The following is a 23362-nucleotide window of genomic DNA, read 5'->3' as shown; positions in this document are numbered from 1 at the left end:
TACATTTGATATATGTGCAAGAACATTTGGGATGTGCAAGGATGGAGAAGGCTGTTTTCACATTACAAGCCTCACTGCTCAATTCCGAGTTTGAGCTCAGATCGGATTTGCCTCTTGACGGATCACATTCATTAAGTACAAGTGACCTGTGTCTAACTGTAATGTGAACACATCTGTCCTTAAAAACAGAACGCAAGCGCACATTGATCGTTTATGCACAAGTCATCAGCATCACCAGCAACGAAAAATGTCATATTTGAGAGAAGACTCGTAGTATTAAAACTGACAAAAACAGATGAGTGCTATTAGGTAGTGTATGCATCACATTTTGCTCTGGAGGACGGCAAACAATTCAACAGCTGTAAATGATTAGTTCGAGAAGGTGAAAAAAGTTAGATGGCTAGTTTTTGCAGCTACTGTTAGCAGTGCTGCAACATGTGTAAGAAGAGAAAGAACCCATAAAAGTAAAGACCGTGACATGTCACAGCTATAATGCTTCTCCACTGTTGTTTTGCCACACTGCCAATGTTGGCCGATGACAACAGCACTCAGCCCAATGCATACAGTGGGGAAAAAAAAAAACATATGAATTCCGATCTGACAATTCAAATTCATGTCACACAGCCACAAATCAGATATGAGTCCAATCTGGGACCACGTATGACAGTGGCTCAAATATGATCTGAAAAGAGCAGATTTGTGTCCACACGGTCCTGCAAATATCAAATTTTTGTCACATTAAGGTAAACAAATCGGATGAGAGTTGCTTCAGTCTTGTATTGTGAACATGGCCTTAATAAATATATAACCGTTGAGTAGATGAATACGGAAATAACTATTCAGATAGTCTGTAGGCAAAATATGCTTAAATGAATAACCTGCAAAGAACTTCTATCACCTCGCTGACCACAACAACACAGGTGATTATACGCCAGAACCAGATTTTTATATATTAAAAGATTATAGTGCAGATGCACTCACAGATCAGGATAAGCTGGGACTTTTCAAAATAGTGTCCTGTATTCCTCCAGACGAAGATATACTTTTGAGGAGGAGAAAACATGCAGACTGACTGCCAAACCCAAGTTACTTGCTGTTGCATTTTATTTGTTCTTATGCATTCTGATCTCTGAAAGGGTATATTGCACTGCTGGAAGTCATCAGACAGCAGAACTTTTGCCATGGATATGCTGGTTTGCTTAAATAAAGGTCTGTGATCTAAAATTGGTGGTTAACTGTTAGTTTTTTACCTATATCTGTGTATAAGTGAGAAATACACACAACCTTTATATCAAGATTAAATCCTTTTTCACATTCAGTAAAGCTTGACTGATTTGCATTGAATATTCCAAGGCATTACTTCTATATATTAATTTTATCAGAATGATAAAAACATGCACCAACTTTAACTGCAGTGATACTATGTGATTAACGGAACATGTTAACTTACTCTTATAAATATTATCAAAGTAGTCATAATGTACATCCCTATTAAGGACTATATATTTTAGTCTGAACTGGCCAGCATAAAGACCACTCCTTTTGTGAAATGTGTGTATTTTGAACTCAAAAGAGGCCATTTATCATCACATATAGTATTATTGCATTTACAAAAAGCAGGACTCCGTTTACCAACAGGCACTAAATCAGTATGCCTTTTCAAAACAAGATTCCAAAATAGGAAATATGAATAAAACCTTATTTGTTGTCGATTCAGGAAAATTACTTCACTTAAAAAAACCAAAGACATATTAACTGATGAATCCATTGGTCTTCATAAGTATACAAAAGGTAACATTTCACATATTGCTTATAAAATAAACTTTCATTTCACCTAGTTTTAAAATGAGTCAAAACATGATTGCTTTCATTTAAGCAGAACAGACAATTTCCATTTGTTTTACTTCCCAACAAATCTCATCTTACCCATGGCATTGATGGGCCTTAGGGCAGGCTGACCAGGAAGGCTCTGACTGGGCTGCTGAGTAGACACCTGAGGCTGTGGAGGTGGTTGGGGTTGCATCTGGGTGCCCTGGTACGTCAGGCCCAGGGCAGCATAGGCACGCTCAATGGAGCTTGGGTCAATCTGGCTAGCCTGGTTCAAATTGGCTGTACTCTGCTGACCCCCAACATTGCTCAGGGAATTTCCCAGGCCTATAGAGGCTGTGTTCAGAAGAGCTGCTCCCACAAAATAAAACAAAAAAAAATCAGTTATGAAAAAAACAAAAAATGTGCTTTTGGTTTCCCTTCAGTGAAATGAATGATTCTCTGCCAAAAAAAATCAATCACACTTACTTTGCTGATTCCTTTTGTCTCCAGCATTCTTAAGGGGTAGGCAGACTGGGCAGTCATGCCGTGTACAGTTCTTCCAGTGTGAGATGATCTGACGAGAAGATGCACAGTGTGCAACTGCAAAAGAATGAACACGTGCTCAACATACAAGACATACAACTAAGATAAAATGCACATTCTTTAAAAAAAACAATGTTTTGTTTTCAAATATTTTGCTTGTGAACTTAATGGAGATTTACTTTTATGGAAAAGGAATGAGAAAAAATAAAAACAAAACCATATATTTCCTCATTTTATATTAAATAACTAATTCAACACAAGTATCACCCATTACCAAAACCAAAAGTAAAAGAAAAGTGAAGTTTTGTATTTGCATACCACCAACCACCAACAGGTGGTGCAATGAATTCAACAGGGGACCAAGAAGGAGCTGACAAATAAAAGCTTTTTTTTTTTTTAAAGGGACAGTAATGTTTAAGCCTGTATACATAGCCGCCACCACCACCACCACCACCCATCCCCCACTACTAGCATGGAGGCATGAACATTACCAAACAAATTGGGCTGCTCTCAACAATGATTTCCGAATGCAATGTGTTCTGGACAAAGGCGAATATAGCTCACTTATAAGAGATCAGGAAAAAATGTAATTTCAGTGAAAAGCAGCATATTAGGAAGATTTTACTATTAAAAAATCTAAGGGTTAAAAAACAAATAATTATGGACTTCCGAACGCTACTCTACCAATGCAGTTTCTTTACATTATCTTTTCCAAAGTGTGCATACATGCTTTTTTCGTGGCTTAACTACATTTTTTTTTATAAAATAATTGAGAAATTTTGCATTAAACTATACCTAACATTTATATATTTAGATAGGCATTAGGTTGGTGATGGAAATAAGGATTCATATCTTAACTTGCTTTGCCAATGCTTTAACTATGTACCTGACAAATTTATGGCACAAGGGATAGAAATTCACAATTGAAATAGGGGTGGGGAACCATGCAGAAAGAGAATTGTAATTTCAACACAGCAAGATCAAAATGTATGCAAATACCCTTAAATGAAAGTCTGTAATGTTCACTTTAATTTCATCACAACTGTGGAGCAGAGGGGGTAATATGAAGAAAAATTCATCTTTGTCCCAAACATTTGAGGGTAAGGGCACTGTATTTTTAGGCTAGTTATCAAGGAAGTAATTGTTTATTTGCACATGAATACACTGGCATAATAATAATTAATGATTTTGACATGTGCATAGTACTATAGCATCTTTAAACCTTTTAATGTTTTCTCCTTGACTCTGTTTTTCAATTTCTAACCAAGAAAGCTTATGTTTCAAATGCATCTTAAGTTGGAAGTATTTAAATAACAAATAATTAAACAAACATGTTAACTGCAGAACATATCCACTGTTTAGGTGTTAATTTTCAGATAGAGCATTGGGTACAGTAACTGTTGGTGACTGATCATTTGTACAAATTGTATGGCACCACCCTTATATCGGAGATGAGAAGTTTGTATGTGAATGTACAGTGACTCACATACTGTTCTATAAAAAAAAAAAAGAACTGTGATCTAAATCATAAGCATTGATACTATGATCCTATCAGATCATATTAGCACATGCTACAGATGGGATTTTGTAGTATACAGAAGAATTGATGGATGGATAGATACTTTATTAATTCCAAGGGGAAATTCACATACTCCAGCAGCAGATTACACACACGGCGAAAGATTCTCCCCCCCAATCACAGAACACTTCACTCAGCACCACCTAGCAGACCTGTACTTCTGATATTTCTAAAATAGAAGCCATGTTTCCTCCACATTTCAGTCTTTACCTTGACAGGACTTTCCAGCCTGGCAGTGGGTCATGTGATTCAGCACATTCTTCATTGTCCGACAGTGGGGCAGGTTGCACTGCCGCACCTCACCATTGGCTTGTTCTCGCCTCTGACACTTGTGAGCATGCAGAAGCAATACAAGCTGCTGCTGGATAAGTTTGCGCTTTTCTGGATCAGCAGTTGGAGGTGCTGATCCCATGCTTGGAGCGCCAGGAGGTGTGGCACCAAGGCCACCTTGTGGAACCTGGGAGGGTTGCTGTGTGGCCTAGAAGAAACAGAATAGAAAAAAAATGATCATTGATATAAAAAAAAAAAACACTAAGCTAAAATAGATCCATTAAAAATATAAAGGAGAATTAAATCAGGAGCCATTAACACTTAGAAGAACCCCATCTACACTGGTGTACAGCAAGATCACAGTCTATGGTAAATGAGCACTTTAAACAGTGGAGAACATAAAATCTCACCTTCTAAAAGCCACAAGAGACCCCAAATGCAACACATATTAGGAAATATTAAAGGACTTTACAAGTAAATACTAAAGTAAAATGTTTCTAAATATAAATCTTATGATCTGTCTCACAAATATGATACACTTCAATGTAAAGCACATCAAACAAATTTTATGGAACTTTGTTTCCTTTAACTATAATCAGAAACACTACCATGCTTAACAGACACTTAAAACTGATAGTGAATGAGCAAAAGTGATCCAAATATGTATTCCCTTTGCAATGTCAATCTAAACACGAACACACTTTTTTTTTTGCAAATGTGCTTTATTTCATTTTAGAGCCTTTGACATAATTTATGTAACACTGTCTACTTTTACTCTCCTTCTGTTGCAGGGGTCTTCTTGGTATCAGCATCGACACAGCAGAACCTTACCCAATACCATTTAAATATGGACATTTTCCTGTACTGGAGTATACTGCAGAGTGCAGCCATCTAGCCAAAAATAAGCCATATTTTAAGCTATTCATGAGTACTGAGGGGGTCCATTAACATTTACAATCATCAAAAATCTGCATTACCAGGAGTCCATTTTTTTTTTTTATACTACCAGAGACTTCACTAATAATGTGCATACTTATGAGTATATTCAATACCTATTGAGTGTCTCCTTATTAAATGTATTCAGTTTAAACCATCAAAACATTGATTTATAATATATGTTTACTTATGCTTAATAATTCAAATATACTGCATAATTGAAAAATAATGCATTATTATTAAAATATGAAAACCCACACAGCACCCCAAGTTGCTCAAATGAAAGTGAACAATGAAAGGATTCAATGCACCCATATCAATTCACTACCTGATTTAAGACATTAATGCAATAACTCTTCTCTGGCAATAGTCAAGCACTGAGAAAACAAACATCTTATGTTAAAACATGCCATGGAATTGCAGCTGAAGACAAATACAAATATTACCTACTTTTAATTACTAACAATAAAGACATAGTAGAAAACGTGAAAGTGCTTTCTGTACTCACCATGTTAGGCATAGCCGCTCCAGCAGCAGGCTTCTTATCCATGGTGAACTGGGCTAAGTTGTTGGGAAGCCCTGGCTTGTTCTGCATTTGGGGACCAAGAGCTCCCGCACCCATCTGTGGTGTAGAATTCTGACCATAGGGAGGATAAGGGTTTGGTGTGCCCATCATGTTCATCTGGGAGAAATATTTAAGAAATGTATTTAAGATATCAATATGATGTACTACTCCAAACACTTGTATTCATTAAAAATACCTACAAAGGAAATGGGATAATATTTTATGAGTGATACTATGCACTTGTGAGATTTTCTTTTTAATACAACACTTGTTAAGATGGCGTATTTTAAAATTTTACTTACTCCCAAATACACCATATGAACATAAACTTGAACTGTTAAGGATGGACCAGGTTTACAATAATAAAGAAAAAAACAAATTAGCTGTGCAGATAGGTGAAGTCGTCTTCATTCAGTGAATTCACTCATATAACGATGGGCTTTTTAATTGAATATTCTCCTCTCCATCTCACTCACTGGTCAAGAGTCCCATCTTCAATTCAAAAAAATCAGTATTATGGGAATGCATTTGTTTATGATGTATGCCAATTTTGTTGGAAAAATGTATAGCATTTAACAACATTTTAGCAGAAAATTTCCATGTGTTTCACATATTTTAGTATGTGACTAGATAACACACACATGGATTCTGCAACATGAGTAACAAGATCTTTTTTTCAGTGGATGCCTTGCACATTTCTTACCGTTTTAGATCATTGGTCACCATTGGGATGTATTATATCAAACTGTTTTTCTCTTTATTCTGCATGAAGACATGAGAATTAAAAAAGTAAAAAAAAAAATAAAAAATCACTATAAACTACATGGAGTATGAGGAATGCTAAATATCACAATGGTATGATTTGCAGATGTGAACCAATTGCAAGAGATCCATTCATAAATGACTCAAGTCAATGGCATATGCAAATATTCAACAAGCCTGATTATCAAAGCATAAGCTTGCTCACTTTCCAAAGTTAATCATTTTAAAAAGTTCCTGGAAGTATGGAATTCTAAAATAAATGTGATACAGGTACAGGAGGAAATTGTTGAGCCTGGTTACCACCAAATGTGAAGGTGTGCTATCTATTTCATACAGAGTTATGTAGTACCTAAAGGATGGTAACTACTTGGGGCAAGTGGCTGTACAAAAGGGAGTATGGTATTCTGGAGATTGGCCTTATGTGCACTTTACGGAATATTAATAATTATTCACCTTCTGATCCTATTTGTTTTGCTTTTGGCCTTTTTCCAAATTATCATTAACTTATTTCTTATTTCTTTAAAGAAGCCAGTGTAACTATTACTTAAAAAAATCAATAACTAAATAAAGACAAGTAATACTTTACCACTGGTGCTCATAAACATACACTTCCCACTACGTCAACTGTCAGTATTTCCCATAATTTTAAAACAGTTTTCTTTGAAAACTTTGAAACTAAAAAATTACTTGATCATCCGAATGTGTAAATCCTTGTAAATCTCATGGTCCTGTCTGGAAAAAGAGGAACCATTTAAATCTAGGTACACAGAGAACTGTAGGATACATAATGTAAACAAGCTTTTCTTGCAGCAATGTCAAAGCTCATTTTCAGCTAAGTGGTGGGGTGTTCAGACCAGTTTAGTTTAACGACGGAATACTTCAAAACAGTAGACTTCACACTAGGCAAAATCGCTTTTGTTCCAGCTAATTTAAGGCACACTCACTTTTAGTGTAACTACAAGTTTAATTAGCAAAATTTTCCTTGCTTTCATTCTCCGATTACAAAAGACACGCAGTATGAGATTTACTTAAAAATTAAAACATCTGCAGTTTTTCCTAATGGCTTAACAAACAGGTGTATTCCCAGTTTATTCTTTAAAACTGCAACTTTTTGCAGTTTAATAATCCCTTTAATTTACATGAACACCCTTATTACTAATTATATTTTAAATAACTATTATAACCTGTGTTTTTATACAAAATACACTCCTCCTTCCCCTCAGGAAAGTTTGAAACTGATTTAAACTCCATCAATGAGTACTGCTGTGACTGCAGATTGTTTTAAAATAACATTTACTTAATTAGACTAATTTCTTACTTCAAAACATCCAAGCCCAGTAATCTTAAAATAAATAAGCATTGGTGTATTTTTATGTTTAGAAATAAAAGTTTCTGATCCTCAAGATTATACTATAGCTTCTCTTAATATAGGTTGGTTTTACAAAAAACAAAAATGCTTAGAAGTCCCAACCTCCTTTTAAAATTCACTTTTGCATTTGTAGTTATGCATTTTTGTTTAACTTGTGTCTACAGAGTATTTGTGTACCTCTGACCCTATCAATGGAAACTGCACACAACACTAAACTCAATAATAAAACCAACATATTTTAAGAGAAACTAAAGTAAAACTTTACCTTAACTTCCATTCCTAGACATATAAATACACCAATCTTCCAAAGTTATTTTAAAATATTTCTGTGCTTAGGCACTTTCAATTAAAAAAATGAGTCAAATTAAGTAATTGCTATTTAATAACATTTTGCTGTCACTGTAGTACTAATGGATGGAATTTAAAAACAGTTTTGACATTTCCTAAAATAAACAGGATATTTTATGTAAATGCACAGGTTACAATGGATATTATTTAAAATATAATTGGTAATAAGGGTGTCTATGTAAATAACAAATAGATAAGCGAGTTAAACTAAATCTATAATACAGGTGCAAACATCTTCTGATTATTGAAATGTATTACAGGACACTAAAATCCTAACATTTCTGAGCATGAACAAATGTATTTAAAATTTGCAACTTTACCTGTCAAAGACAGGTAAAATAGAGTAAATTTAAGAATTTCTGATATCTCTTTTATGCTGTATGCATACCTTCAGCACCTTTCCTCTGTATCCTCATGAGTGAATTTCTTTTGACGACATTACTGAAAAAAAAGGCTTCTCTGATTCTGTTATTTCGAGGTGCCTTGATTGAATCTTTTGTCCGCTTCTAATCTTCCTGTCTTTAAAGGCAAACCTCAGTGTGGCTATTATATCTTTACTCCTCTTGTGTCTCAAAATCCCACTTCCACTAATGACTGCATCACCAAAGCCAAACTAACTAATCAGATTGCACTAAGGACTAGGCAGAAACAGAGACCTTGGCGTTTTAGTATATAGCAGATCCGTTTATTCTGTATAATGCAATGATATTTTAGTATATAGCAGATCGTTTATTCTGTATAATGCAATGATAATCTACTGTATTGGCTCAGATGTTGCGACGCAAGACAATTTATATCTAGCGCAGCTCCTCTTAAAGCAAGCACTGAATAAAACAGGACAGCAACGCTGAAAAACTGCAAACAAATAGTGATAGTCAATATTTATATTCTGTTGTACAGGACTTCTCAATTACAAAACAAACAAGTTTGCATAATTATTCACTTTCACTGTTTTGTGAGTGCGTTATGATATTCAGTGTCTCATGTAAAGAATACAACCTGCGAGAGTGTTTTATATATATTTTTTTAACTGAACAAATCCAGCAATGAATTAAGAGGTTTGTGAATACAGCCAAATACTTCAGTATCAAACCAAACCGTCCAAACAACTAAGCCACTTTAAATTTGAGGACATTTATTCTTGTGTCATAAAACAAGGAGAGGATATAACAGTAAAGGAAGATTTAATTATCCGTCGCATAAGGAAACAAACACATACTATATTAATATTCAGCAAACATGACTGCACATAAAGTTGTAAACATTTTTAATGCTACTCTCTTGACAAACTACCAGTCAAAATGTTTTGAATGGGAGTGAAGCAGATTTTCTGTATACTGAATGAATCAATAGAACTTCTTAAAAGGCGTTAGAAACAAGTGCAATGTCATTAGACTTGTTATTTCTGCAACTTAGCACCAACCACAACCAAGAAGGCTAGAGAAACCTGGAATACTTCAATAAAGTATTAGGCGACCTAAAGTATTAGGTGTTGTATTGTATTTTAACGATTATCACATGCAAATGAGTATTTTACTGAATTCTGTGCACATGACAATGACCCAGCGACATATTAAAAAGGATATTCAATTCGTATATGCGTGTAGCGTTCACAAAATAAGATGAAGTAATAAAGCATCAGAAACTGCAATTCAGATGCCCTCCATAATCTGACCCCAAACTGAAATAAATGTTCCATCGCTTTTCGCGTATCCTTAATTTACACTGTCAGTTAAAAGAATGAACGCTATAAACCTAGTGCAAAAAATACAGATCACTTGTGTATCCGATATGTTCCGTTAAGAAATGGCCAACACATACATAAAGCTCCTGTTTTACGATATAACGTTTGCGCCGCTTTAAGTTACGCGCGAAGATTTATTCAAAAGCCAAAACTGCATTATCAAGTATAACACATCTAGGTGTACATCACTAGTAGAAAATGGCTTGTTTTGGGGCTCAAGCCGATGCACTTTGCAGCAGTGCCAAGTCATTAGACAAGCAATAGATGGCAGGGAGATGGATAGAAGAGAACGAACGATCGTCCGTCGATATAACAAGAAAGGCACTCGTACATCCCCCTCCTTCCTCTCCCGGGTCTCCCCTTCCATCCCCCTCATTCCACCGAACTTTAAAACCACGGCGTACGCCAAACCTCATCGCCACCCGACCCCTCAAAAGCAACAAACGACAAAAACAACCAATCCGGTTTGACAAACGTCACTTTCTGTCCAATCGCGCGAGCGTCCTTCAATATTCCCTTCTTTTGAGCGACTAATCAGAACGCTTCCCTTTCACTACGATCCCACCCCCTGGTTTTTCGATAGCCTCTGCGCTTTGTGAAAGACAACTGGCACCCGCCTCTTCCTGTCTGTGCGAGAGCCCGAAATCCGTCACACCTCCTAAACCACCCTCCCCCACCCCTGCACTGTCGTCATTTCGGCGGCCGCACCTTCCTTCCTTTCCCCATAGATCTCTCCAATTCGCCCCTCCCAGCTCCGCGGTGCGCTGAAATAAAATGCAGGGCTTACGGAAAGACAACGTTGGGCCTTCCGCGCTAGGCCAGCATGTTAGACGTGTGTAAAACAATGGCTGCACGCAGCACGCTCCGCAGTGTCCAAACCAGCCCCTAACACAATTGGCTACTATCGCCATTCCGATAATCTGTTCCTTTCATTTACCACAATAAATATTACGTACAACGACATATTATGGGTGAACCTGAAAACGGCACCGTACCAGGAATTAAACATAACTCCAAACATATACCTTGCTAAAAACTATAACACATACTTTGACTGACGCAACAGCGATACAATGGGTATAAATAAAAATAAACCGATAAACACCATAACAATTTAGATTACAGGAACCGAAACATTTGGGTTTACTGCAAAATCTACAAACTAGAAAAGTGGTGGAAAAATGCAAAGGAAATAAAAAATGCCAAGATGACAAAAGTTATTACAGCTTAGGCAAAATTTTAATTAATTTATACGTCCCACTCCCAATGCAGTGTCATTTTATATTTATACATTCACATAACGGCAACACAAATTGCAAACATTCAAATAAGGACGAGCTATTTTATCAAGACTTCGCCACATCTAAATTATTTATATACACACACATCTCTATATATTTATGTATCTATACACACACACAGGTCCCCAAATATTTTGGCAGTGACAATTTTCATAATTTAGGCTCTGTACGCCACCACAATTGATTTGAAATAATGCAATCATTATGTGACTTAATTGTATGCACTTTGAGCATTAATTTAAGGGGTTTACCAAAAATATTGTTTGAGCCGTTTAGGAATGACAACCATTTTTATACATAGTCCCACTATTTTCAGAGGCTCAAAAGCGGTCCCCTCATTATTTCATAAACTATTAAGCAAGTAAAGTGTCTGAAATTTTCATCCAGAAGATGTCATTGTGAACTCTCAAGGTATAATGACAAAACTGTATGTACAGTTGGATATTTAGAAAGTGTGATGACCACTTTCATTAACCAAAAGTTCACTGCGATGATAACAAAATAAGCATTTCCCAGCTATTACTAATAATGCCAGTAAGTAAAAATCCTGATTCATGTGTAAGGAGGCTCCAGTATACAGTATATACACACACACACACACACACACACACAAACAGGGCTATGGCTCTCTTAACTGAACCATTTTTTTCCTCCCTTTGTGGTGCAAAAGAGGCTTCAAAGAACTGTGGCAATACAATTCAAGTACTACTCCACCAGTTTCATTTAATGCACATGGACATACTAGCAAGCATCCTGACTAATGTTAAACTACCTTAAAAACATTAACAGAAAATGTAACATTTTTAATTTGGACTTAAACTATTAAAGTCATTTAACAGTTAAAATTATTTACTGTGTGGTACATGTGCTTTTTACAAGCGTAAAAATGTAGAGGTGTATTGGTTTTCTCAAATCTGAGTTTATCTATCAATTAGTGTTTAAACACTGAAAAATGTGTTTACTTGTATAGTATAAAAGGTAACAAAATATTTAGTCTGTTCAAAAAAGGTCAAAACCTGGTGACTATGTAGGGTCAGAATTGCTCTTGGATGCACTTTACAGCACATCCCTCATTCTGTCACTAACTCAGATGTATAGCCTTGAAACTGTAATAGGTCAGTGGCAGTGAATTACATTTTTACTGCAGATGCAATTACATACACAGCTATTCTTGAAGAGTAACTCAATTATTGGTAATAGGGAATTAACAGAAAGTATACTCAAAGGACACTTTTTTATGCCATCAGTTTTCTGTTAAAAGTTGCCAGTGGGTGACTGTATATCTGATAGCACACATCTGTTGTACACGTAACCCCATTCTACACAACTCTCTCTAAAATGATCAGTAAAAGCCAGAACATGATTGTTACACTGTCGTGTTAAACTCTTAACACTGACGGCATGTTTGTGTCAGGGAAAAGACAAAGTAACATTTCTTTCTTAGGTTCTTTCATTATTTTATACTTGATGCAGCCGTGCCCATTTCCAAACCTTGCACATGTATCAAGTTATAAGCATTTATGCACCTAAAATAAATGAAGTGTCAAACCCCAAACCCTCTGGTAAAACTATTCATTTTGACATGGACAGAAATAGAAGAATCAGAAAGGCATATGCAATGTAATAACTAAGAAAATGAATGTGCAGAGTTCAAGTGGTTATTAACTTAAAAACAAAGCATCTGGAGCAAACACTGGAGTATGGTGGGGGAGGAAGGGGTGTTTATTTGGAGGGATTCTATAAAAAGTACGCTAATAAAATGTGATCTATTCTTCGATCTATACTAGCTTTGCTCACCTGGTTTTGGGCAGTTAATCCCATTCTTCCTTGCACGTCCTCTCTAGCACCATTATACTGGATGGAAAGTGTTTGTAAGCTGCCATTTGAGCATATACAAGTGTGCAGAATAGTGCTGTTACAGAGTGTTAATGTAGTAGATTATTTAAATATATGTTTGTTGGGACAGCATACATTGACGCATCACAATTTTCCCATCTTTCAAGAAATAAACATGGCGGTGCCTGTTTCATCCATATGTCCTTTTTTCTGTAAAATACTGCAGACTTCTTAAGTATGGGAGTACTTTAACCAAACCCAAATAATACAGTGTTCTGTGCACTGTGTCAGTGTGCTGCTATGACACGCCATTTCACAACAGCTATGCTGAGAGGGAAGCATTCCCATGTTTTCCATGAAGATGCCACCAAGACAGCGCATTAATTTCTAATTACTTTTATTAGTTCCGATTAGTAAAAATCGCTGCATTCTACAGTAATTATTTTCCTAAGCGCTGGACTTCATAAAGGACCCGTAATAAGACTGTGCCCCCTAAACAGAAACCTTTCAATTAGTATTAAAAAAAGATATGATCTAAAAGTAACATATGGTAAGAGAGAAACAGTATAATAACCAGGATAACACATTGTTAGGTAGTGATCATCATGAGGTTTATGAAGCATTACTTTACTCTCACTTTATATAAATTAGCTATTATCAATATATGCTATACACATATAGACACTATACAAACACTTATTGATGTATATGTTTCTTTTTAACGACAAGACAAAGCAATGTCATTGAGCTTTTCCAAGAAAAAAAATGCTATGTGCACCATGGACCACTCTTGAGTTCTCCAAGAGCATCCTTCAGATGATCTTTAAGGACATTAGACCCCTTGTGACTGTGGAGGGTTAGGTTTTCCATCAGATGATCAACATTTCACCCAGGGTATTCTAATGATGCAAGTTTTTCATGTTTAATCTTCTGTATTTGTTTAGAGTTTTAAAAAAAAGTAATCCAAAATTATTATTTTGACCGACTTATTAAAATCAGTCGACAAACCACTAAACGGTAGACTAATCAAAAAAAAAAAAACAATTGCTGGGTGCAGAACTAGTGCAGAAACCGAAGGGGTCGGAATACTTTCTGAATCCACTGAATATTCTCTCCAAAAGTCAAACAATTAGTAAATATAAAACGTGTATATTTAACAACTGCAATCTTTGTAATGAAGGACTTTTTCATTGAAAAAAAGAATATCAATATTCAATGGCTTTCTGTCATGTGGCAATGGTCCTGCTGCGTGTTGTGCAAAATTATTGCCAAATAAGTATAAATCCGGCACAGGAATGACTTTAAAAATGTTACAATTTATACAAGAATCTTATCCAATAACTCAAAATACACAATATTTACCATAGATAACTCACTTGTTATTGGAATCCAAAGATATTTTAACTGCCAAAACGCTGCATTCTTTCAAGAAAAATGCCTTACATTTAATACTTTATGGTAGTGATCTTCATGGCAGTACTTTTGCTACTTTCAAGTTGGAGACTCTGATGAACTTTCCTAACCTCATCTCAATATCTACTTGTAGACACTACTTTCCAGTTACATTAAAGACATGCACTAGGTACAGTTTCCAAATGAAAGCACAATGTATCTAAAACAGTATTGCAAAGGGGACATAGGCTTTCAGAAAAACAAAATGCCACCCACACACATTTTTTCAGTCTGAGTAAAACATCATTTATTTCTATTTCACAACTGAAAACAATCATTTTCCCAAAAAGACTATTCAACAGGTACCCAGGTCATTGCCTCAGTTGTTGGTAATATCAACAGACAGACCCCTCTGTATCAATGGGTCACATTTAGGGAATGTCTGATGCTCGGAACATAAATATAATCTTGAACATTAGATAGTCTTGATTTATAATAACCTAAATTAACCACTGGTGCTTTTAGAGAAAACAACAATCTACGATATCTTGCACTTCCTTGCCTCTTCTGTATATGAAAGCAAGGAAACATCGTAATGCACCTAACAAAAGGAAAAGGGTCCTATTTTACGTCAAATTCTCATTACAAAAATTATGCAAAACATCTGTAGAATGTGGCAGGCACTTGGTAAACGTTGATCTCAATTAATTAAGCAGAATCTCTGTAACATACTGGGTAACTGTTTTCTTTGAGTGATTACTATAGTTTATTACTAGTGTTTAAGGAAATACCCATGAAGCCATTCACTTCATAAAACTGACAATCTAAGGGTCATGCAGAGATAAAGCAATTTCAAATATCACCTTTTGCAGTGGAGACTCACACTACAAATGGCCCCAGTCCATTTCAGGCACCATCATGTATACAAACAAATTATGTTTCACACTTGAGTTCACAATCATTTCAAGAATGGTCTCTGGGTGTAAAACTGTAGACTGTGTTTACAATTCAATTGTTTTCCAGTATTTGCTAATATAATCCAATGTCCTCAAACTCTCTAGTGAATTGAACTCTACAATGTACATGCTGCACCTTATTAACTTAGTTCAGCAAAGTGAACCAATTCAAAAAGTTTACAAATATGTATTACTCTGCAAAACGTTTGCCACCACACCATAGTAGATATGGCTCCAGCGCACTTCAAGATCAGCAATAACAAAGGCTAAACAAGATAAAGTCTAATTAGAAAAGACACTTTTGGCACACCGTATTAATCCCTGAGGAAAAATTGTCTTTTTTCATGACTGTTGGAGGTCAGAGTTCAGGGTCAGTCATTGTTCAGCAGCCCTGGAGCAATTTTCAGATTAAGGGCCTTGGTCAAGAGCCTAGCAGAGTAGGATCCATTCTGGCATTAATGGGATTTAAACTGGCATTCTGTTTAAGTCAATTAGATCTATTCAACTTTTTAAATTCAGCCTCATTTACATCAGTTTTCTGCTACTTTGATTGAACTTTCTACACCTTCATCAGCCTTCACTCATGTTCTACTTCTCAAAAAGGTCAGACATTTCTCTTGACAGAATTTCTACAATATAACTATAATAGTTATATAATATCATATCATAGTTTTGACTCAGGTGCCGCCATGAGTGGCAGCCCTTCCAGCAGCTCCATGTACGACTTTCTTTCTACCTTTTTCTCTATTTCATCGATCACTCCTACCACTTTCTTTTATGTGGACTCGTTCCCTGGACATTTTTTTACTACTTTTTACTATGTGAATTTCCCCTTGGGATTAATAAAGTATCAATCAATCTATAATTAGTTATGCTATTCTGCTGTATACAAAATGCGTGCATAAGTTGTAAAAATTATATTTACCGAACAGTGTACTTTGAATGTGACTTTTATTTCCACAGGTGTTGGAATAAGCTTCCAAAGTGACAGTGAATATACCAGGAACACCAAGAAAAAAAACAGTATTAAAGATCTACAAGTAATTGTTCTTGTTTTACTGCTCTGAAGCAGTGCAAAGTCCAAACCAATGTATCATTTTGAAGGGCAGATCTTAGTCTGTAATTCTAGCAATGAGGAAATTGATTTTAGACAGTTTTTATAAAAACTTTTCATTATTGTTTGGCCCTGCTAGAAGTTTAAGAAACAATGGGGTTGCATTTAAAGGGTTAATGCAGCCAAGATAATACTAAGACTAAGATGACAAATGAAAATAAACAAATACATAGGTATTAATATGACAACTACTTGCCAAAGGAAAATACTAAAATATGTTTGGTAATATAAACATGATTACAAGAATATTTTGGCAGTGTATTATTGATTATAAAGTAAAGCGATGATTTGGCTATGCAATATTGTTTTAGTATCCATATAGCTATTGTCAAAAGCTAAAATATTCTTAGCACGGCAAAAAAAAAAAAAGTTTTCAGGTAACATGTACCATGAATTGTTAATACCTTCTTAAACCATGACAACTTCAATAGATGACTGAACGATTTCTGTGTAATATGAAAGGAAGCACTATTCCAGTTATTCAGTTACATAAATCATTAATCCTTCCTGAAACTAAATAAATAAATATATATACACACCTGTATATACATACATATACATATATACACATATATATGTATGTGTGTGTGTGTGTGTGCGCGCGCGCATGTCCAAACGCAAAATGCACAAGTCAACAAACATTTCATAACACCCTCTAGAGCAGCGTGACACGAACCAAGTTGAAATATGAAATAATCCTCGGTATTCCGTTTCATATTGTATGATTACATTCAGATGATACACTGATAATGCAAAACAATGTTAAATCATTGTAATTATTCATATACATAAATACTAGAATTTTTTCTTGCGGAAACTGTCTAAAGATCTGAAGCCATAAATAATTTTAGTTATTCTCCAAAATGAAATTATGAAAGCCGTACATACAGCAAACACACAGTGGGGAAACAAGTGGATACAATCTCAGAATTCAACGTAAAAAACAGTATTTCCTATATTTCAAAAGTATTACGTTTAAAATGTTAGAGCATTTAGTAATGTTATGACTAAGGATACTCTCAGATTGGTAGCTGATCTAAATTGGCCAATTTTAAATAAAATACTAAATAACACCTTGAGCAGTGATTTATTAACTGGCTGATCACAAAAATCACAAAACTCTCTTTTCAGCATGTTAAGCTTTACAGTAATTTAGTTGCAGTGCTACTTTACGCAAGGTATAATGATAGTTGAAGCTAACTTCATGCATTGTCAATGAAGAGCAGCAAGTTCAGGCTTGATTTAGCTGAGAGCGAGAGCCCAATTGCAATATTAACCATTACATTATAGAAAGTGGAGTAATAAACTTAGAAAAAGGAAAAGACGTCTTGCACAAATAGACAAAGGGCAAGAAAAGCTACTTTAATGCATTCAGACCATTTGAATTCTTCCCCTAAATAATAAAGAACACTGTTTGAATGTGGACGTTGAGCTTGTTTTAAGTGCAGTAGCTTACATTTTTATTTGGAAAAAGATACATTTGAAACTGCTGCTTAGCAAACAATAGGCTTGTTAGGTTATGAGCCTAATGTGTCTTTTGCTGATAAACCTGTTAAGCAGGTTAATCTTGTGTCTTCTTGATAAAAAGCTTACAAAAAACTGAAACATTTGTGGCTTTTTTAAAATATTTGCACTGTGTTTATTAGTTGTGTGTATCATACACCATACCTTCTGATAAGAAACAAGTACTGCATTATTAAAATGGCAATCCATATTAATAATTACACCTCTACAACTGCAAATGTCTAACTGATATACTGAAAAAAACACCTGTATAAATATAGTAAATGTATACTTTAACAGCAAACAAAATGTAGTGCAATTAATGATTTAAAATGATTAAAACCTGTACGTGCATGTATGTTTACATTTACGCAGTGTTTAATTGTCAATATCAATTAACTGACTGTGTGAGATTATATATCAGTTAATTTTAATATGTATTTTTTTTATTAGTGAAATGGTGAAAACCATTTTTAAATTAAGACTTGTTTCAGATAGGTACTGTACATTCAGAAAAAACTAACAATATGACAGCTTGTACTTAAAGAGAAGCACGGTTTTCCTTTTCACCATATGCAACTAATAAATTATGTACAAAAATATGTATCCATAATGTATTTTAAGGATTTTTTGGTTTTTTTGGTCACTTAACAATAAGCATAAAGAATTTTATTTTGTTAATAAAAACTAAACAGTCAACAACTGTGGTCTATAGTGTAACATATGCTTGTGTGCGTCTGGCTATGCAGGAGCTTAGTATAAATAATGGGGGGTTGGGACCCTTGGAATCAGCCTAAAAAAAAAAAAAAACCCACAGCACACACTGCATGATAGGACAAAAGCTTCAAGGATCCAGCACTATGCATTTGGATCCTGTCTGTGTGGGGAACTCACATCCTCCAGTTTTTTTCTTACATCCTCAGGGATGCATGTCACATGTGCTGGCAATTTAAAACTGAGTATAGCTATGTGCAGGAGTTGACCCTACAATGGGCTGCCCCCTTCTCCTGGATGGATTATTTCAGATTTGACTATGTGGTATTTCTGGATTAAGACTTTTGGATTAAATGCTGAAAATAACTAGAGAGAAAACTGGAGATTTCTTGTCATGCATGCAGGCTTATTCAAGGTATGAAAACTACTGATAAATGTATAAGTTAAACATTTCAATTCTGAACTAAAATTGTTTTAAGTACTGCAACAAATGTACATCGTCTTCATTTTGGAGCTGTTGTGCTTTGCAACATGCCGACACACTGTTAAGAGTTGGATTCTCACCCAAAGCTGCAAAAACAGACTCAAACTTCCATTAACCTTAAACTGGAATTTTAATACTAATTTGTATTCTGTAGAGCCGAAACTAACAACCCTCTGGAAATTTATATCACTATTGCAATTTGCTTAACTAACGTACTCAAAGCCTACCCAGAGAACAATCTATGCATAGGCTGTGTTTAACAGCAACATAACTGGCTGGTTTTAGACAAAAAATGCACATTTTCCACAGATTGTCCACAGTGTGCAGGCAGAACACCGTAATAAGACATGTCTATTAAGTTACAGGCAAAAAATGAGGCCTGTGCTAAAGCTTTGTTTTCTTTTGATCTCATTTCCCATTTTTAAAAGTTTTATTTCTTTGTCCTACCAAAAATACCATTGGCAGAGAGCAGTTTAAACCCTTGAACCAGAGCAAGCTTCTCCTATTTTTGCCATTTGTCACTTAACTTTCAGATTACCCAATAAAAACCTGAGGCAGCGTGCCAAATTAGATGAATCATGTGTAGTAGTCTAGCACAAAAAAAAGCCAGAAAGCACAAGATTAATTAAACATGTTAGAAATCTTCATTCTGATGATTTTAGCAGGCAAGGATTAATCATGACCAAGCAAAAAATGCAGTGCGTTGTGTGGTTTGTATATGCTTTGTAAAGTTGAAATTAATTTCAGGACAAAAGGAAGTAATCCACTTAGTGTTAACTTTGAAATATCGCTGTTATATTGTGCATAGTATCTCTGACACAACAAACACCATAGGATACTTTGCAAATCAAACATAAATACAACTCATATTGGATACAATTAATACTAAATACATATACAGTAAAACCTTGATTATCTGTCATAATATTTTTCATAACGTTATTCAATGTTCATCATGCTTTATATCGTTATATCATGTTCTTCCTACTCCATAAATGTAAGCAAAACTTGAAGTGCTTTTGCTGTTTCGTACACTTAATTATTTCAATTCTTTGGAACAATTCCATCACCACAAGCTTATGTGGATCAGCCATAACAATGTATATTTATGTTTAATTATAACAAAATAGAAAAACTATGAAACAGTATTAAAGCTGAAGGTATGTAACTGACAGTGTGATTTTAAAATGTGGCATGACGTGGTGCTGGGGAAGAACACTACATACTAGCAGAAGGGAGAGTTGTTCCAATGTACAGAGCTCACAGCGCATCATGCAGCAGTAGAGTTGGTAGATGTTGAATAGCGCAAAGTTTTGTTTGTTTTTTTGCCCTGACAGATAATGGAGACTGACAGTTAATTGAAGTCTTACTGTATTTTAGGAATGCAAAGCAAGCCTCCCTTTACGTTTTATGTGAGGCAAGAAACTGTCAGGGTAAGACTCTGTTGCAACAGCAAAAATGCAATGTGTTCCAAGAGAAATTTTCAGAAGATGTTAATAAATCAGATTTACTTACTCCACTATCTGGGCCATTGCTTTATTTTTGTTCTCTCTTACTATATTAACTCAACCTTTATCATCTCTGCACCCAAAAACCATTTTAACGGTTTGTCCAAAATATTTCTATTCATTTCTCACTCACCATAAGCTGTACAGAGCTGACATTTATGTATACTTTGCATAAATTAGTCAAATGTCAATTTTCAATAGTATAAATAGGCCTGCATCAACCTAATAGTATGTTTAAAAGAAACTAATACATGAATTTTAACAGAATCATCAAATAGTAACAAAAAAAAAAAAAGTAATTATTTATAAAATCCCTTATTCTTAATATTACAGATGTAGGTGTTTAATACATGGTATTGCTTGTTTAAAGGGTTCATTATTTAAAGGAAAAAATGTAAACAGACTGTTGAAAGTGCTTCACCAAATTAAAACAATGTATGGAAAAAATATATAAAAAAAAACGCAAATGGGTAGAATAGGGAGAAAAATCTAATAAATAACTCTACTAGCCTTTTCACAGTAAGTTTCTGAAATTTTTCCAGTACTTCAAATTTCATTCACAAGTATTTTATATTTCACACCCCCTAAACTGACAAACGTTTGCTCTACTGATAGTTAATATTCTACTTTTATTTTGAACATTAGTCAGTTACCTTGTTTATAGTGCCTGGCTGTGGTCCTCTCAAGCCTGTTTGTCCTCCTCCCACCATTTGTTGAGCTCCTTGTTGTAAAGTCTCTGCCAGCAAGTTGTTAGCATTGTTTATATTTGCATTTGAATATGTCATGTTAGGCCTTCCTCTCCCAGCTGCCGGTCCTAAGGAGCCATTCAGAACCTGGCCCCCTAATATTCCTTGTGGTGGCTGCTGCTGCTGTTGCTGTCCATTGCCAGTCTGGGCTGCACTCATCATACCAGGGGTCATGCCACCGATGCCCGACTGGGCCCCTGACATCATTCCAGCTGCTCCACTCGGGTGCTGTCCCATTCCAGAGCCTGGAGGTGTCAAAGTTGGCTGTCCAAGGGGGCTCTTCACCATATTATTGAGCATGCCTAGTCCGGGGCTCCCCCCCTGCGGGTTTTGTGCTCCACCACCTTGCCCCATCTGTGGTGGAGGCTGCTGCTGAGACACCAGACTAGTAGTGTTGCCGGCTCGTAGTAGTTCTGACAGCTGTTTGTGCTTGCTTGCTGCATCTGGAACTATGCCACCCAAGCTAGTCTGAAGTTGGCTTAGGTCACCCCCATTGGGCAGGGTCAGTTCTGTGCTGTTGATCAACTCATCGGGGAGGTCATGCTCAAGGTCAAAAAGAGACCCAAAATCTGTTGAGGGGAAGGTAGAGAAGCACAGTTAGTAACAGCTTTTTTAAAATCAGTCGAATAGCTATACAGAGATGAAATTCAGAAGAATCACTTTAAAAGCCCAGCCCCAGAGGGAAGGAAAATTAACATGCAACATACAAGGTGGTTTCCTCCAAGCTCACACATAGCAAAGAAGTGCTTACTATTCATCTCACAGAGTTAAGTCAATGAGAAAATTTGACACTGGAAATGCAGAAGCATGGCTGCTATGTGTGTAGTACATTCACAAGGCATTAAAAATTACATGCTCTAACTCCAAATTAAGTCAGACAGGAATGCTGTGTTGTAGCGATGCTTTTAGCATTTTCTAGATTTTTTTTTACTTTGTATAGTGCCATTTCTTAAAAACAAAGAAAAAAAATTACAAAACGTTAATGGCTGTACATGCTCACAGGGAATAATAAGGTGTCACAACAACTTTCACAAAACCTGGAACTGTTTTCTCAGATCTAAATGTAAATTTTATCTGTTTGCAAAATACTAAACAATATGGTTTGTCTTAGTCTGCAATATTTTCCATGTTATTTAAAATATGCAATTTATGTATGTAAATCCAACCGTCCATTATCCAATCAGCTATATCCTAACTACAGGGTCATAGGGGTCTGCTGGAGACAATCCCAGCCAACACAGGGTGCAAGGCAGGAAACAAAACACCGGGCAGAGGGCCAGCCCACAGCAGGCTGCGCGCGCACACAGACACACACCCCCCCACACACACTAGGGACAATTTAGAATCACCAATGCACCTAACCTGCATGTCTTTGGACTGTGGGAGTAAACCGGAGTACCCAGAGGAAACCCACGCAGACACGGGGAGAAAATGCAAACTCCACTCAGGGAGGATCCAGGAAGCAAATCCGGGCCTACTAACTGCGAGGCAGCAGTGCTACCCACCGCATTTCTCATGTATGTAAATACTGCAAATATTTTCATGTAAAAAGCTATAGCAGCACAAGACCATAGAGTTTCAAAAGTGCATACCTGCCAGGACAATTATTCTCTTTTTTTGATACATTCCAAGCACTCTTCCCATCTCTCATTTGTTGCCACAAAACAGACTGTGTAAGATGACTGTGATAATTGTACATAAGACAATTCAGTGCCACTGCAACAGAGGTTAGAAAATCTATGCAAAAGACCAACTAAACATTCTGAAACAACGTGAAAAGTGCAAAATATACTGGCCATAAATTATTATTATTTTTTTTAATATTACACAACATTTAGAAAAACCTTTGTAGGTCGTGCAGCCAAAAACAAATGGATGTCACA

General features: G+C 35.7%; 1 protein-coding gene across 2 annotated transcripts in view; it reads right to left on the bottom strand.

Moving 5' to 3' along the window:
- ep300b (E1A binding protein p300 b) overlaps positions 1 to 23362 on the bottom strand; it is a 117454-nt gene that overhangs the window by 48155 nt on the left and 45937 nt on the right. For both annotated transcript variants that reach the window (XM_039765503.1, XM_039765504.1), the window contains exons 2-6: positions 21387 to 22048; positions 5646 to 5819; positions 4142 to 4409; positions 2296 to 2409; positions 1927 to 2178 (exon numbers count right to left, since the gene is read on the bottom strand). In XM_039765503.1, coding sequence (XP_039621437.1) covers positions 1927 to 2178; positions 2296 to 2409; positions 4142 to 4409; positions 5646 to 5819; positions 21387 to 22048 — 1470 coding nt within the window. The remainder of the gene's footprint in view (positions 1 to 1926; positions 2179 to 2295; positions 2410 to 4141; positions 4410 to 5645; positions 5820 to 21386; positions 22049 to 23362) is intronic.

The sequence above is a fragment of the Polypterus senegalus genome, chromosome 10 (genome assembly GCF_016835505.1).
Source record: "Polypterus senegalus isolate Bchr_013 chromosome 10, ASM1683550v1, whole genome shotgun sequence".
NCBI lineage: Eukaryota > Metazoa > Chordata > Cladistia > Polypteriformes > Polypteridae > Polypterus > Polypterus senegalus.
Note: the sequence above shows the minus strand (reverse complement) of the source record. Positions and strands in the feature narration are given on the sequence as shown.